This window comes from Taudactylus pleione, unplaced genomic scaffold, assembly GCF_031769625.1.
Source record: "Taudactylus pleione unplaced genomic scaffold, aTauple2 ptg000614l, whole genome shotgun sequence".
Classification (NCBI taxonomy): Eukaryota; Metazoa; Chordata; class Amphibia; order Anura; family Myobatrachidae; genus Taudactylus; species Taudactylus pleione.
Genome location: NW_028285016.1, coordinates 212,774 through 227,244, shown reverse-complemented (window position 1 = coordinate 227,244; position 14,471 = coordinate 212,774). Strand labels below are relative to the sequence as shown.

Sequence of the window (14,471 nt, the reverse complement as noted above, 5' to 3'; positions counted from 1 at the left end):
AAACAATGTGTAATAAGATTAGTTTTTCATACAAAATAAAAATTTTCCACATGCAAACTTTTTCACTTCTGTATGAGTGTATGATGTATGGTTTAACTAGACCCGATCTCTGTCATTTCTCAGTATTAATAAAACTTTTATTTATATCGCACTTTTCTCCCAGACTAAAAGTTCTTTACATTCGCATTAAGATCAGAAAATACAATCTTAAATTAGAGAAAAGAACGAAGCATTTGAGTTTGTTTGTTTTCGTTTAACTAAAGGGGCATTAATGAAATATGTAACGGGTCAGTCCAGTCTTTTTCTGAAGTTTTCTTGAGTGCAAGCCTCTTACTCTGTACGAGGCAGCGAGTCCCATATAGTCGGGGGGCCAAAAAGCTAAACGCTTGAATCCCAAATGAATTATGGGAAATCCTAGGTACTGCTGTTCTTCATCTGCAGATGGACGTTAGCGTCCAGGGTAGTAAGGAATCAGAAGCTGCTTCAGGTACCTTGGTGGGCTAGAAAGTCAGAAGCCAATTATTAAATAGAATCACCATTTTACATGCAGCCGGTGAAGGGAGTAGAGAATAGGTGCTATGTGGCAGGAACAGGACTGGTTAGCCAACAGCCTGGCTGCAGCATTTTGAACCACCCACAAGTAGTGCAATTCTTTTGCTAGGAGACCCAGGTAGAAAACATTGCAGAAGTCCAAGTGTGATGATTCAAATTCGAGCATGACTGTAAGCAGATCTTCTGAGGGAATTAAGTGCTCGATTCTGGCCCTCAGATGAAATGAGGACTTGTTCGTGCTAATACCAGATGTTAAAGTGTCCACTCCAATGTGGGACATCAAGATTCTGTACATGTTCTGAAGTTTGAAATTCTGAAACCCCAAGCTTAAGTCCAGTTGGAAGGGTAAGCTGCAGTCCTGTCCTTTGACAGTGAGCTTCTATCATAATGACTTACGGTTCAATGGGATTGAGTCCCAGACAACTGGCACTCATCCATTGTTGGAGCTTAGCTGGACAGGTATTTAGGCTTGCTATAGGGTTTTTAGTACTTGGCACAAAAGACAGGTACAGTTGTGTATTAGCTGCATAGCAGTGGTAAACCAGGGCATGACGTCTAATTATTTCACCCTGTGGTAGCACGTATACTGCACAAATCATGGGCGATGGGATAGTACTTTGTGAAACATAGCATGGCGGTGGCACTGGTGACAATTATACTCCAGATTAAAATGGTTCCTCACCTGTGTGATGTCTATTGTGTGAAACACAAGCTGATTTAGTTCTCATTTAGAACATAAACATGGATTCTAACCTGTGTGACTTCTCTGATGCGTAACAAAGTTTGAATGCTGTGCAAAACATTTCCCACACACAGAGCATGAAAATGGCTTTTCACCTGTGTGACCTCTCTGATGTATAACAAGATATGATTGTCGTGCAAAACATTTCCCACACTCAGAACATGGAAATGGTTTCTCACCTGTATGAAGTATCATATGTCTAACAAGAGCCGATTTTTGTGTAAAACATTTCCCACACTCAGAGCATGAAAATGGTTTCTGACCTGTGTGCGTTATATGATGTTTAACAAGGTGTGATTTGTTTGTGAAACATTTACTACACTCTGCACAGGAAAATGGTTTCTCACCTGTGTGCGTTTTCTGATGTTTAACAAGATGTGATTTGTTTGTGAAACATTTACCACACTCAGAACAGGAATATGGCTTCTCACCTGTGTGACTTCTCTGATGTGTAATAAAATTTGACAGCTGTGTAAAACTTTTATCACACTCGGAACAGGAAAATGGTTTCTCACCTGTGTGACATCTCTGATGTGTTATAAGAACTGAATTATGTGTAAAAAATTTCCCACACTCAGCACATGAAAAAGGCTTCTCATCAGTGTGCAATGTCTGGTGCGAGACAAGAGCTGATTTGTATGTAAAACATTTCCCACACTCAAAGCATGGAAATGGTGTCTCACCTGTGTGAACTCTCTCATGTCTAGTAAGATCTGATTTCATTGTAAAACATTTCCCACACTCAGAGCATGGGAATGGTTTTTCCCCTGTGTGACTTCTCTGATGAACAACAAGAGCTGATTTGTGTTTAAAACATTTCCCACACTCAGAACATGGAAATGGTTTTTCACCTGTGTGACTTCTCTGATGTGTAATCAGATTTGATTTCTTTGCAAAACATTTCCCACACTCAGAGCATGGAAACGGCCTCTCACCTGTGTGACTTTTCTCATGTGTAACAAGAGCTGATTTCTGTGTAAAACATTTTCCGCACTCAGTACATGGAAATGGTTTCTCACCTGTGTGACGTCTCTGATGTGTAACAAGATGAGATTTCTTTGAAAAACTTTTCCCACACTCACTACATGGAAATGGTTTCTCACCTGTGTGACTTCTCTCATGTATAACAAGATTTGATTTCAGTGTAAAACATTTCCCACACTCATTACAGGAAAAAGGTTTCTCACCTGTGTGAAGTTTCTGATGTGTAACAAGAGCTGATTTCTGTGTAAAACGTTTCCCACACTTTGAACATGGAAATGGTTTCTCACCTGTGTGTATTCTCTCATGTATAACAAGATGTGATTTGTGTGTAAAACATTTCCCACACTCAAAACATGGATATTGCCTCTCACCTAGCTGGTTGGTAATAACCTTTGTACTCTGTGAAAAACATTTGGCTACTCTAGAAGAGGGAATTATTTTATCTACTCTCAAAGCTGTAATGGATGCATCAATACCAGAGTTACCAGGAGAACCTTCCCCATCAGCTGATATAGCTGGGTGTATAATTGGGGTAAAAGGTTTAGCTTCTGAAGAATTTTGTCTTCTGTTATCTTTTATTTCACAAGCCGGAGATAAAATGAGATGTCCTTCTGAGATATTCCCGATTTTGTGTCCATACGCTGGAAATGAAATAAATTATGGAAATATGAATTTGCCAATAACAATTCTAATCTGATAAAAAAATCGTGTTCAAAAATCCCAAATTACTTTAAAATAAGAAGACTCAATATGTTATAAGATTTATATCTCTAACATTTTAACCCATTTTATATTTTTACCATTGCTAGCGCATCAGATAAAGCGGATGAGAGCAAAAACTTCATGTAGGTAGTGTTATGGGAATATCTCAATGTTACATAGAATATAATGGATGTTATTTATTGTGGGAAGAATACAATAAATAATAGAAACGACTGATGTATTAGACTCCCGTATACTAACTGCAGCTAATACAAATGCTGGTTAATTCCTTGTATCAGATGTGTCTCTTACACTTGGTGAATTCTCTAAACTCAGAAACCCCGCATCTGCTGCTAGTCCCTCACTTTTTTTTTCTATCCGATTGTAGGGATGTTTGATGACAGCCCAGACTGACCATTTAGAAAAGATTTATGCCTGCCGGGAGAAAGGAACTACCAATGTTCGGTTTCCTGGACCACAGCCGAGGTCCCTCACTGATGAGTCGGTGACACACAATTAAATCACAAGGTGAAGTCAGTGAAATTAGCAATGACACACCAGTCTCTCAAGTTATCCAATTGTCATCAAGACATACATCAGTCAAGTAGCACCTCAGTTATCTTCATCTTCTATGGATGAATTGGAGATTTGGACACCCTCATCTGACCAAATAAACACACCTGTCTGATATTTTCAGGGAGATTTTCAAAAATGACATGTATGTAGGCTAAAACAGTTTCTTTGTTATGGGTAAGATTATCTGATACCAGTATAAAAGGATAATACCTCCCATACTGCTACAGTGAATAATCTTACTTGAGATTGTCGCCAGGCCAGTGGGCCAATTGGATTTCTTCTTGGGATGTACAAATTAGAGAAGTCAACCTGAATAAAAGCTTTGTTAAATGACGTATTTTCAGTTGACTTTGTGATCTTTGGTGTCTTCTCACATAACAATGTTCAAGAAACTGTGGATGTTCTGAATTTACTTAAAGCGCAGTTGTTGTTCCTTCTTCCAAAACTATGAAGTCTCTCAGTAAGAGGTCTTCCATTTCACATCTGTTTCCAACAAATTTTTAAAAAAACAAAAACATTTCTATTATTACACGTGTCCCATTTGTTTGTCCACCACTCCTCTGTAGCAGGCCCTACAATACTTTGGAATATTTTTATTATTCATTTTTATGTGGAACTTCAAAAAGCAAGGGCAAAGTTCTCACGGTACTTACATAAGCAGACATTATGAGGGAATCTGCTGCTTAGCAAAACATTTGAATGTCAAAGTTCTGCAAATTTACTTTTGCCAATTGACAGGTTTGGATTTTGTTCCTTGAACTGCTCACATGCTTCGGAGATTGAACACATCACGTGCTGTACTTGTGCTTTTGCCTCTGTTGCCACGTACACTAATGGCATTCTTCCAACCAGGAGACATACAACTAACATCACCCCGAACATAGAAGTTCTTGACGAATTTCCATGACGCTCGCAACAATCCAAGTTTAGTGGTGAACAAATCCCTTCTGTGTCAAAATTTTTTAGATAACCGCACTACGGCGACGAGGCGTTGATGGCAATGCCGTACACAGGAGATGCGGAAGTAACAGCATTTTATTTTTTCTTTAGTAATCTGTGTTTTGCGACTCTTTTTCTCACTTCCTCCCTTCTCTTCTCTTCAAGTTTAATTTGTTCCTGTTTTGACAGGTCTTTAATTTTTTCTTGCAATCTACTTCGACTTTTCCTCGCCTCCTCCCTGTGTTTCATCTTGTGTTCTTCATAATTTCCCTCTTTTTTCAGCTTTTCTCGTCTCTTCTTCTGGCGTTCAGCTGGAGTCAGTGCCATTCTTCTGCTTCCTACAGTTATTTCACCGATGTTATAATGCTTGAATAACAACAGAATAGTAGAAATAGGTCTACATAACCTAATTACATAAAAGAGAGACACATGAAACCTTGAAGAGAGATAAAGTGGAGAGTGATGAGCTACCAGCCAATCAACTCCTAATTGTCATTTGTCAAACACAGCCTGTAAAATGACAGTTAGGAGCTGACTGGTTGGTACCTCATCACTCTCCACTTTATCTTCAAGGTTTCATGCATCTCTCCTTAACGGTGTCACGAAAAAAATTTACACATGTTGCGTGACTCACAATACAATATATTGTATTTTTTTTAAAATTATGCATTTATAATATACTTTGATTTATTTCAGCATTATAATAGTATACTTAATTAAAAATAAGAAATCAATATGTAACCTATTTTGACCCGGTACCTGAATTGGTTTAATTTTTTTAAAGATTTTTTGAGGGATGGCTAATTTTGTCCTAATTAAGAAAAATCTGGTGCCAATTTTTTTTTGGTATAACAATTTCTCAGTAATAGACTGGGCAGTTTTCTACCCAGTGGGCCAATAGATTAAGTCATATTGGAAAAAAAACAATTTATACAAAGAAAACATATTCAAATAAAATCCCACTTATAACAATATAGATTAGTATTGCATGTTAACTGTATGTAATATGGTAGACTTACCTTGATAACTCCTTTTCTTCAAAGTCCATAGGGTCCACAGGGATACCATGGGGATAATGTGGTCAGAGGGATCCAGGCACCAAATAGTTAAAGCTTTCAGGTCACAGGATGCCTCGGATCCTCCTCCATATATACCCCACCCCTAGCCACAGGCCTTCAGTTTTGTTAACAAGCCTCAAGGCAGGAGAAGAGGAGAAGGAAGAGCAATTATACACCAGAAACACTCTCACACAAGATGAGGGAATTCGTTATCAAAAGAAAAGAAAATTTACTCAATGCAGCCAGGTGTATCAGGTGGACCTCGAAGAAAAGGAGTAATCAAGGTAAGTCTAGCATAACTTTAATTTTCTTGTTCAGGGACCATAGGGATCCACAGGGATACCATGGGGGAAGTCCTAAAGCAGTTCTCCTAGGGTGGGGGAGGCTCCTGAGCAGAAAGGAGAACTTGTTGTCCAAAGGAAGCATCCTGAGAGGCAAAAGTATCAAAGGCGTAGAACCTAAGAAACGTGTGGACAGAAGACCACTTGGCTGCCTTACACAACTGTTAAGCAGAGGCACCACGATTAAATGTCCACGATGGCCCTACAGACCGAGTAGAATGTGCTGTCACCGTGCTTGGGACAGGGAGATCAGCCTGTGAGTACACCCGAGAGATAGTAAGCGTAGGCATTTACATTGAAATGTACGAAGAACAGCTCTATCCTGGTGAAAAATGGGGAGCAACAAGAGAGCGCTGCCAAATCAGAGACTCTGTGTGCAGCAGAGATAGCAAGGAGAGAAAAGGTGCCTTCGCTGTCAACCATTTCAAGTCTACAGAGTCCAGAGGTTCAAATGGGGGAGCTTGTAGCCGCTTAAGAACTAAAGACAAATCCCACAGTGCTATTGGTGGGACAGAAGGAAACTTAACTCACAGAACACCTTGAAGGTAAATTCTAACATCTGCTAAAGAGGCAATCTTCCTCTGGAACCAGACTGCACTCTCAAAGTGGCCAGGCGGAGGCCCCGGTCTAAACCTGCCTGGAAAAAAGCCAGTACCCTGGAAATCCTAAACACCTTAGGATCATACTTTCTGTGGGAACACCATTGACCAAAAGAATGCCAAACCCTGTAATAGAGGTGGGCAGGGGCCGGTTTTCGGAACTTGGATACCCGGAAAAATTTGTTGAGGGTTTTTAGATTTAGAATAGGGCGATGACACCCATTCAGTTTTTGAACCAAAAATAGATTTTAATAATAACCCCTTCCTTATTGCAACACAGGAACCGGTATTATTACCCCTGCCTGCAGCAGGGCTACTTTTATCGCACCTGATGGAGGAATTATGCAAATAAACTTCTGGGGAGGATGCCTCCGGAAAGTGAAAGCATACCCCTGAGAGACGATTTCTCGGACCCAGGCATCTGTTGTTGTTTGATGCCAGCAATCCGCAAACTGAAGAAGTCGGCTCCCCACCCTGGGATTCCCAAGGAGGAGGCCTGCCCCATCAGGCCTAGGGTTTGTCGTCCGGCTTAGAAGTTGGACGTCTGCCTAGTCCAGACCTCTTAGTTTGCCGCCTGGTTGTCCTGCGAAAACTAGACGGCCTGGCAGAAGACTGTTCCTTTGCTCATCCCTGAGGATGAAAAGACCAAAAAGAAAACTGCCTAGACTTCAATGTAGCCGTAGATGGCAGACCTGCAGATATTGTAGCTGCCAGAGTAGCTATTAAGATAATACTCTGCTCCAAAAAGTATATTTCCATAGAAAGGTAAGGTTTCCAGAGCCTTCTTTGATCCTGTATCAGCTTTCCAGGATCTTAACCAGAGGCCCCTGCGCGCCACTACTGATGCTTTAAAAGCTAAAATTCCAGCATCTACTGCAGCTCCTCCCAAATAGGAGGCTGTTTCCCGTATGTGGGAGATATACATCATCTTTTCTCTGGTAGCCTCTGGTAGAGAGTCCTCCAATGCCCCCCCCCCCCTCCCCGTCGATTCCTCAACAGCTTTGGCTACCCAGGCTCCAACCATGGCTGGATGAGTAGCGGCTCCTGACGATGAAAATATTGCCTTAAGAAAAGTTTAAATATTCCTATCTGTAGAATCCTTAAGAAAAGATGCAGACAGAATAGGCAACGCAGCATTTCTGACTAAGTACGTCACATGAGCATCCACAGTAGGCGGTACCTCCCACTTAGTACATTCAGAAGCTGGGAAAGAATACAACAATATTTATCTTTTATGCACATAAAACAGTTTATCCGGGTTACCCCATGCCTCTTCCATAAGCTCAGTGAGCTGCTCAGATCTAGGAAACTCCATTTTGACCACCTTCTGGTGTTTAAATACTGGAGCCTTCTTACTAGGAGCTGGTTTATCACCCTGAATATCTAGGATTTTTTTTTAACCGTCCTCACTAAAGAAGGAACATCCGATGAGGACGGATGGTCCTCCTCTCCCGAGATAGACCCTGGAGAAGAACCCTGCGTTTCATCCGATTTGTCTGATGCTGAGCAGACCGATATAAAGATAACTTGCGTTTAGGCGCCTTAATAACTACTGGCCTGCTTGCAACTGCTGACTAAGCCATACTCTGACTTGAGTGGGCATAAGCATCCATCCAGGAAGTATGTATAGGAGGTGCAAACATAGCATGCTGTGGGTACTGAAGGCCTGTGGCTAGGGGTGCAGTATATATGGAGGAGGACCTGAGGCATCCTGGGGGCTGAAAGCTTTAACTGTTTGGTGCCTGGATCTCTCCAACCACATTATCCCCCATGGTATCCCTGTGGATCCCTATGGACCCTGAAGAAAGGACAAATGTGTGAACAGAAGACCATGTGGCTGCCCCTCAAAGCTGCTCCACAGAGGCATCATGGAGAGCTACCCAAGCGATACCAACCGACATGGTGGAATGGGACATCACCACGGCCGGGGCAGGAAGGTCCGCCTCCATATACACATGATGGATGGTTAAACTAAGCCATCTGGTCAAGGTCTGCTTATGGAAGCCATAAAGGATGAAAAAGGACTCCGACTTCTGGATATCCCTGATACGTTCTACTTAGCTCCAGAGGGCCCTCACAACATCTAAAGAGGTCTCCTCCACTAAAGCCTTCGGAAACTGAAAAGCTGGGACCACAATCTCCTGATTAAGGTGGAACCTACCTTCGGAAGGTAGCCTAGCCAAGTCCGAAAAACAGCCTGGTCCGAGTGAAAGACCAGAAAAGGAGAGCAACACGACAGCGAGCTCAAGTCTGATACTCTCCGAGCCGAAGCAATAGCCAGAAGGAATATAGTCTTCCATGTGAGCCCACAAAGGTCCACCGAGTCCAAAGGGAGGCGACTGAAAAGTCTGACGCATCACAGACAAATCCCATGGAGCCACCGAAGGAACAAACGGGGGCTGCACGTGGAGCACTTCCTGGAAAAAAGGACAGCCATTAGAAATCAAGGCATCTGTCTCTGAAAGCCAAAACTTGCACATTTAAGGATGAAAGTCGAAGGTCCAAATCCAGACCCTCCTGTAGAAACGAGAAGACTTGGGAAACTCAGAAGGATCTGGGTTTAAGTCCCCTGGAAGAACACCAGGAGAAGTATTTATGGCAAACCCAATGATAAAATCTAGTCGAAGAGGGCTTCCGTGCATTCAGCATGGTACGAATGACTGACCGCGAAAATTCTTTAGCTTTCAAGACGGATATCCGTCAAGGTGAGGAGAGTCGAGTCCATGTGGAAGCACAGGCCATGTAACAGAAGATCCGGCCATGGAGGAAAACGCAGTGGAGCGTCAATGGAGAGGCTCAGAAGATCTGTGTACCAGCAAGCCAGAATCTCCGCTTAGAGGCCGGGAGTGAAACTGGGAGTACTCCACCATGTCTAAGGTGGAGACCAGTGAACCCAGGTTCCGCATGCAGGCGTGTATTGACACCTGGTGATGTAAGAACCCTTGAATCCTGTCCTGCAGTTCCCAAATTTTGTCCACTAGGAGGAAAACTCTCTGAACCCTGGAATCGAACAGGGCCCCCAGATGGAGCATCTCCTCGGACGGAGTCAGGGAGGACTTCTTCCAATTGATGATCCATAGGTGCGATTGGAGAAGATCTCTTGTCAGACGGAGATGCTCCCTGAACATGTCCGGAGATCTGTCCAGGATCAGATTGTCCAGGTAAGGGAGGATTCTGACACCCTTGTGCCGCAAGTGAGCTGCCATGACTTTCGTGAAAACACAAGGGGCCGTGGAAAGACCAAAAGGCAAAGCTCGAAACTGGTAGTGTTCCTCCCGGACCGCAAACCTGAGGAAGCTCTGATCACTAAGCCAAATAGGAACATGTAAATAGGCGTCCTGGATGTCCAAAGAGGCCATGAAATCCCTCAGTTCCAGAATGATGGAGAGCAAACACACCATACGGAACCACTGAACCCGTAAATACCTGTCGAGGGACTTGAGGTTGAAGATTGGACGTCAGGAACCGTTCGGCTTTTGAACCAAGAAGTCGGCATACAATCCAGAGCCCCTCTAGCCAGGGGGACTGGAACAGTGGGCACAGGAAAAATACTCCTAATGGTCTAAGGAGATTTCCGAATCTAAAAGATCACCTGCCTGGGGGTTTTAGCATTTATTAGATGCACAGCCATTCACCATATATAGGGGTTAGAGCTCAGTATATACCTTGGTTCTAATCCAGCATATGCAGAAAAGAGGCAGACACCTCTGCTAAACCCTGCAGTGACTTGGAGAAAGTGCTCATCAACGGGGATTCTAGATCAGGCAGCTGCAGATGATACTGCAAAATAGGGGTAGGATATGTGCGGGAGCTGTAAGGCAATCCACCAACTGCGTCATTACCTGCGACAGGGTGGCAGCGCATGCCAGTTCCAGGCTGGAAGCTGTAGATGGGACCTCCCACTTAGTGCCTGTGCAACACCAGATACAGAGACCATCCTGGACCATGTCCTGTGGGAAAAGACCAGCAGAACAAGTTCTACATGTACACAGCAAAGGAGCCTCCACCTCCTGCGGTACTTTGTTCTTGGAAGACATGGTACTGAATTCCAAAGTAAGTTACACACAAGCTATATAACAGAGGTCTGAAATAAGAAAGAGTGCAATGGATGTAGGGGCCAAGTGAGATGCTACACCCCCTGCTAATAGAGAGCCCCAGGGCACTGGCCACCTACACAGTAAGCCCCCCGCTGCCTAAGTGCTTTAATGGTCTAGCAGGGATACAGGCGACACGGCCGCCCGCTGTCCAAAGCGCCGGTAGACTCCAGCACAGGAAGGGAAAGCAGCGCTAATACGACTCCCTGAAAGCAGGGAGCCTCCTAACTTTGTTCATCCCGGTGTCCGGCTGCGGCTGGGATCCTTCTTGTACTGAGAAGACCCGGCCGTGGTCGCTGACCTGCTCGCATCCACCTGCGCCAGGGGTTGGTGGAGCGACAGCGCAGGTGGCCTATAGGACGCCTAGTGCTGCTTGCTCAAAATGTATAAAAATATTAAGAAAAAACATGAGGCTGCTCCAGCAGAACAGCTGTAACGGTACCCGACTCATGCGGCACCAATCTAAAGGCACACATCCACTTGAAGACAGGCAAATGACTGCACGATTACGACATTGTCAGACTGTGATGAGCCTACACTGAATGAGCAGGTGTTCACTGTAGGACCATGAATCATCTGCCAACATGTTGAACCTGACCATATCGTCAGGTTGTACAACATATTTGCCCGATGACAGATGTCTAAACGACCAGCGGGAGCGATTATTGAACGATAACATTATCATTCAATCGCTCAATTTAATCGTCTAGTGGATGGGTGCCTTTAGACTGGCCTGACTGGGGCCGGGGTGTAGGAGAGGAGGAGCCTGGGCTGCTTGAGTGTGAAGAATTTAATGGTTTGGTGCACAGACACCATAGGCCAGCCTATACTCCAAAGTAGACCCTGTGTCCCTTATGGAGGGTGAAGAAGAAATATTGATTTATAATAATCACACAATAAACTACATTATGTTAGCAGCATAAATACACAAATGTTAGCAGCTATATGAAAATTAATTGTCATGTATTGAGTCCCATATTTCATGGAATCATCTTAGGTCCAATCTCTGAGCTGGTAACACACAGTGACATGATGTGAGGAGGAGAGCAGGAGTATAATAGGGGCTTATGGCTCCTGATGTATGAGATACACCAGAGAGTGTGGGGAGGAGACTGGTCACATCTCTGGGCTGGTAACACACAGTGCATGATGTGAGGACAGCAGGAGTATAATAGGGGGGTGATGGCTCCTGATGTATGAGATACACCAGATAGTGTGGGGAGGAGACTGGTCAGATCTCTGGGCTGGTAACACACAGTGACATGATGTGAGGAGGAGAGCAGGAGTATAATAGGGGCTGATGGCTCCTGATGTATGAGATACACCAGAGAGTGTAGAGAAAAGACTTGTCAGATCTCTGGGATGATAATACACAGTGACATGATGTCAGGAGGAGAGCAGGAGTATAATAGGGTCTGATGGCTCCTGATGTATGAGACACACCAGAGAGTGTGGGGAGGAGACTGGTCAGATCTCTGGGCTGGTAACACACAGTGACATGACGTGAGGGGGAGAGCAGGAGTATAATAGGGGCTGATGGCTCCTGATGTATGAGATACACCAGAGAGTGTGGGGAGGAGACTGGTCAGATCTCTGGGCTGGTAACACACAGTGACATGATGTGATGAGGAGAGCAGGAGTATAATAGGGGCTGATGGCTCCTGATGTATGAGATACACCAGAGAGTGTGGGGAGGAGACTGGTCAGATCTCTGGGCTGATAACACACAGTGACATGATGTGAGGAGGAGAGCAGGAGTATAATAGGGGCTGATGGCTCCTGATGTATGAGATACACCAGAGAGTGTAGGGAGGAGACTGGTCAGATCTCTGGGCTGGTAACACACAGTGACATGATGTGAGGGGGAGAGCAGGAGTATAATAGGGGCTGATGGCTCCTGATGTATGAGATACACCAGAGAGTGTGGGGAGGAGACTGGTCAGATCTCTGGGCTGGTAACACACAGTGACATGATGTGAGGGGGAGAGCAGGAGTATAATAGGGGCTGATGGCTCCTGATGTATGAGATACACCAGAGAGTGTGTAGGGAGGAGACTGGTCAGATCTCTGGGCTGGTAACACACAGTGACATGATGTGAGGAGGAGAGCAGGAGTATAATCGGGGCTGATGGCTCCTAATGTATGAGATACACCAGAGAGTGTGGGGAGGAGACTGGTCAGGTCTCTGGGCTGGTAACACAAACTGATATGATATGAGGAGTAGAGCAGGAGTATAATAGGGGCTGATGGCTCCTCATGTATGAGATACACCAGAGAGTATTGGGAGGAGACTGGTCAGATCTCTGGGCTGGTAACACGCAGTGACACGATGTGAGAATGAGAGCAGGAGTCTCATTCTCACATCGTCTCCTGACTTAGATATATACATTTCCCTCATTACATTATACTTACAGAGGAGGGTTTATAACAAGAGATTGTTATAGTGACAGAGTAATAAGAATAATTGACTCTTTTCTGTAATAAGTGTTTATAACCCACCTGTACCGATATCTGTAGGTATTTCCTTATCCTTACACTGCTGATCACCCCTCACATACGTCTCTTCTTCTCCCTCTATGTCTTCTGCCTCATTATCAGTCACAAATGTTTCTTGTTCTCCCTCTATATCTTCGACCTTTACAATAGCCACATATGTTTCTTCTCCATCTGTACCTTCTGCCTTTATATCAGTCACATACGTCTCTTCTTCTCCCTCTATATCTTCTGCCTTTATATCAGTCACATACATCTCTTCTTCTCCCTCTATATCTTCTTTTATATCAGTCACATACGTCTCTTCTTCTCCCTCTATATCTTCTGCCTTTATATCAGTCACATACGTCTCTTTTTCTCCCTCTATATCTTCTGCCTTTATATCAGTCACATACGTCTCTTCTTCTCCCTCTATATGTTCTGCCTTTATATCAGTTAAATGCTCTTCCTAAATAACCCAGGAAAAAAATATGTAATAGGTGTCCAATTTCATTGAGATTAGACAGTATAATTTCAGAGTATATGATATACATAGTTCCTGTACTAACTATAGAGTAACAGTCATTTTGGTATATTGGTGAGACCCTAAATCCCACCTACCTGTTGCTCCTGGGGGATCCTGTGATTCTCCTCTGTACAATACTGTGAATAAAGAGGACAGGGACATCTCTCTGGGGTATTTCTGTTACTGGATCCATCTGTAGGAGACACACAGTGACTGAGTACATTGTATATATGTGATTATCAGGTGATGTGTGTATATAGGGGGACCTCATACTTGCTCTCCCCTGTACAATAAAGGAGTCTCCTCTTACCCAGTGATGTGAGGGGCCGGTGATTCTCCATCATCACGTCCTTGTACAGACCCTTGTGTTCCTCTATATACTCCCCCTCCTGCATGGAGACATAGTGACATCCTGACAACTTATAGGAACCTGACACACACAATGATACAGTCATCACCCAGACACATCCCCTTGTGTTACTGTATAATGTCCCAGTCCAGGCAGTCACCTCTACAGTCATCACCCAGACTCATCCCCTGGTGTTACTGTAAAATGTCCCATTCCCAGCAGTCGCCTCTCCAGTGATCACCCAGACACATCCCCTGGTGTTACTGTATAATGTCCCCTTCCCAGCAGTCACCTCTCTAGTCAGCAGCTGAATGATCTTGTTGGTGAGTTCCAGGATCTTCTGGTCATTGTGTCACTCATGTATCAGTGAGTAAGGTGGAGGCACCGTGATGTGGCTCTGGGTCCTGCTCAGTCAACCTGGCACACAGGGACGGCCAATGGCTGTCACAGACTCAACTTCATCATATCTCGTCCTATCAACTTATCTTATCATCATAGCTAAATGTAACAGTACCCTACAAAATAAACTATCAACAG

General features: G+C 44.0%; 1 protein-coding gene across 1 annotated transcript; it reads right to left on the bottom strand.

Moving 5' to 3' along the window:
• Nucleotides 1-13,980, bottom strand: LOC148479704 (uncharacterized). The gene is made up of 4 exons (XM_088454412.1): nt 13,896-13,980; nt 13,681-13,778; nt 13,087-13,528; nt 1-2,919 (listed from the first exon to the last, which is right to left on the bottom strand). Exons 1-4 carry the CDS (start codon nt 13,978-13,980, stop codon nt 1,301-1,303), a joined length of 2,244 nt encoding a protein of 747 aa, XP_088310538.1. The 3' UTR covers nt 1-1,300.
• Between the last annotated feature and the right edge of the window lie 491 nt (nt 13,981-14,471).

Excerpts from the sequence above, each read along its gene's own strand:
- LOC148479704 (XM_088454412.1), bottom strand. The coding sequence starts at position 13,980 with ATGCAGGAGGGGGAGTATATAGAGGAACACAAGGGTCTGTACAAGGAC. Across the intron at positions 13,529-13,680 it reads GGATCCCCCAGGAGCAACAG|GAAGAGCATTTAACTGATAT; the intron begins GTAGGTGGGATT and ends TGGGTTATTTAG. Across the intron at positions 2,920-13,086 it reads ACCTACAGATATCGGTACAG|CGTATGGACACAAAATCGGG; the intron begins GTGGGTTATAAA and ends TTTCATTTCCAG.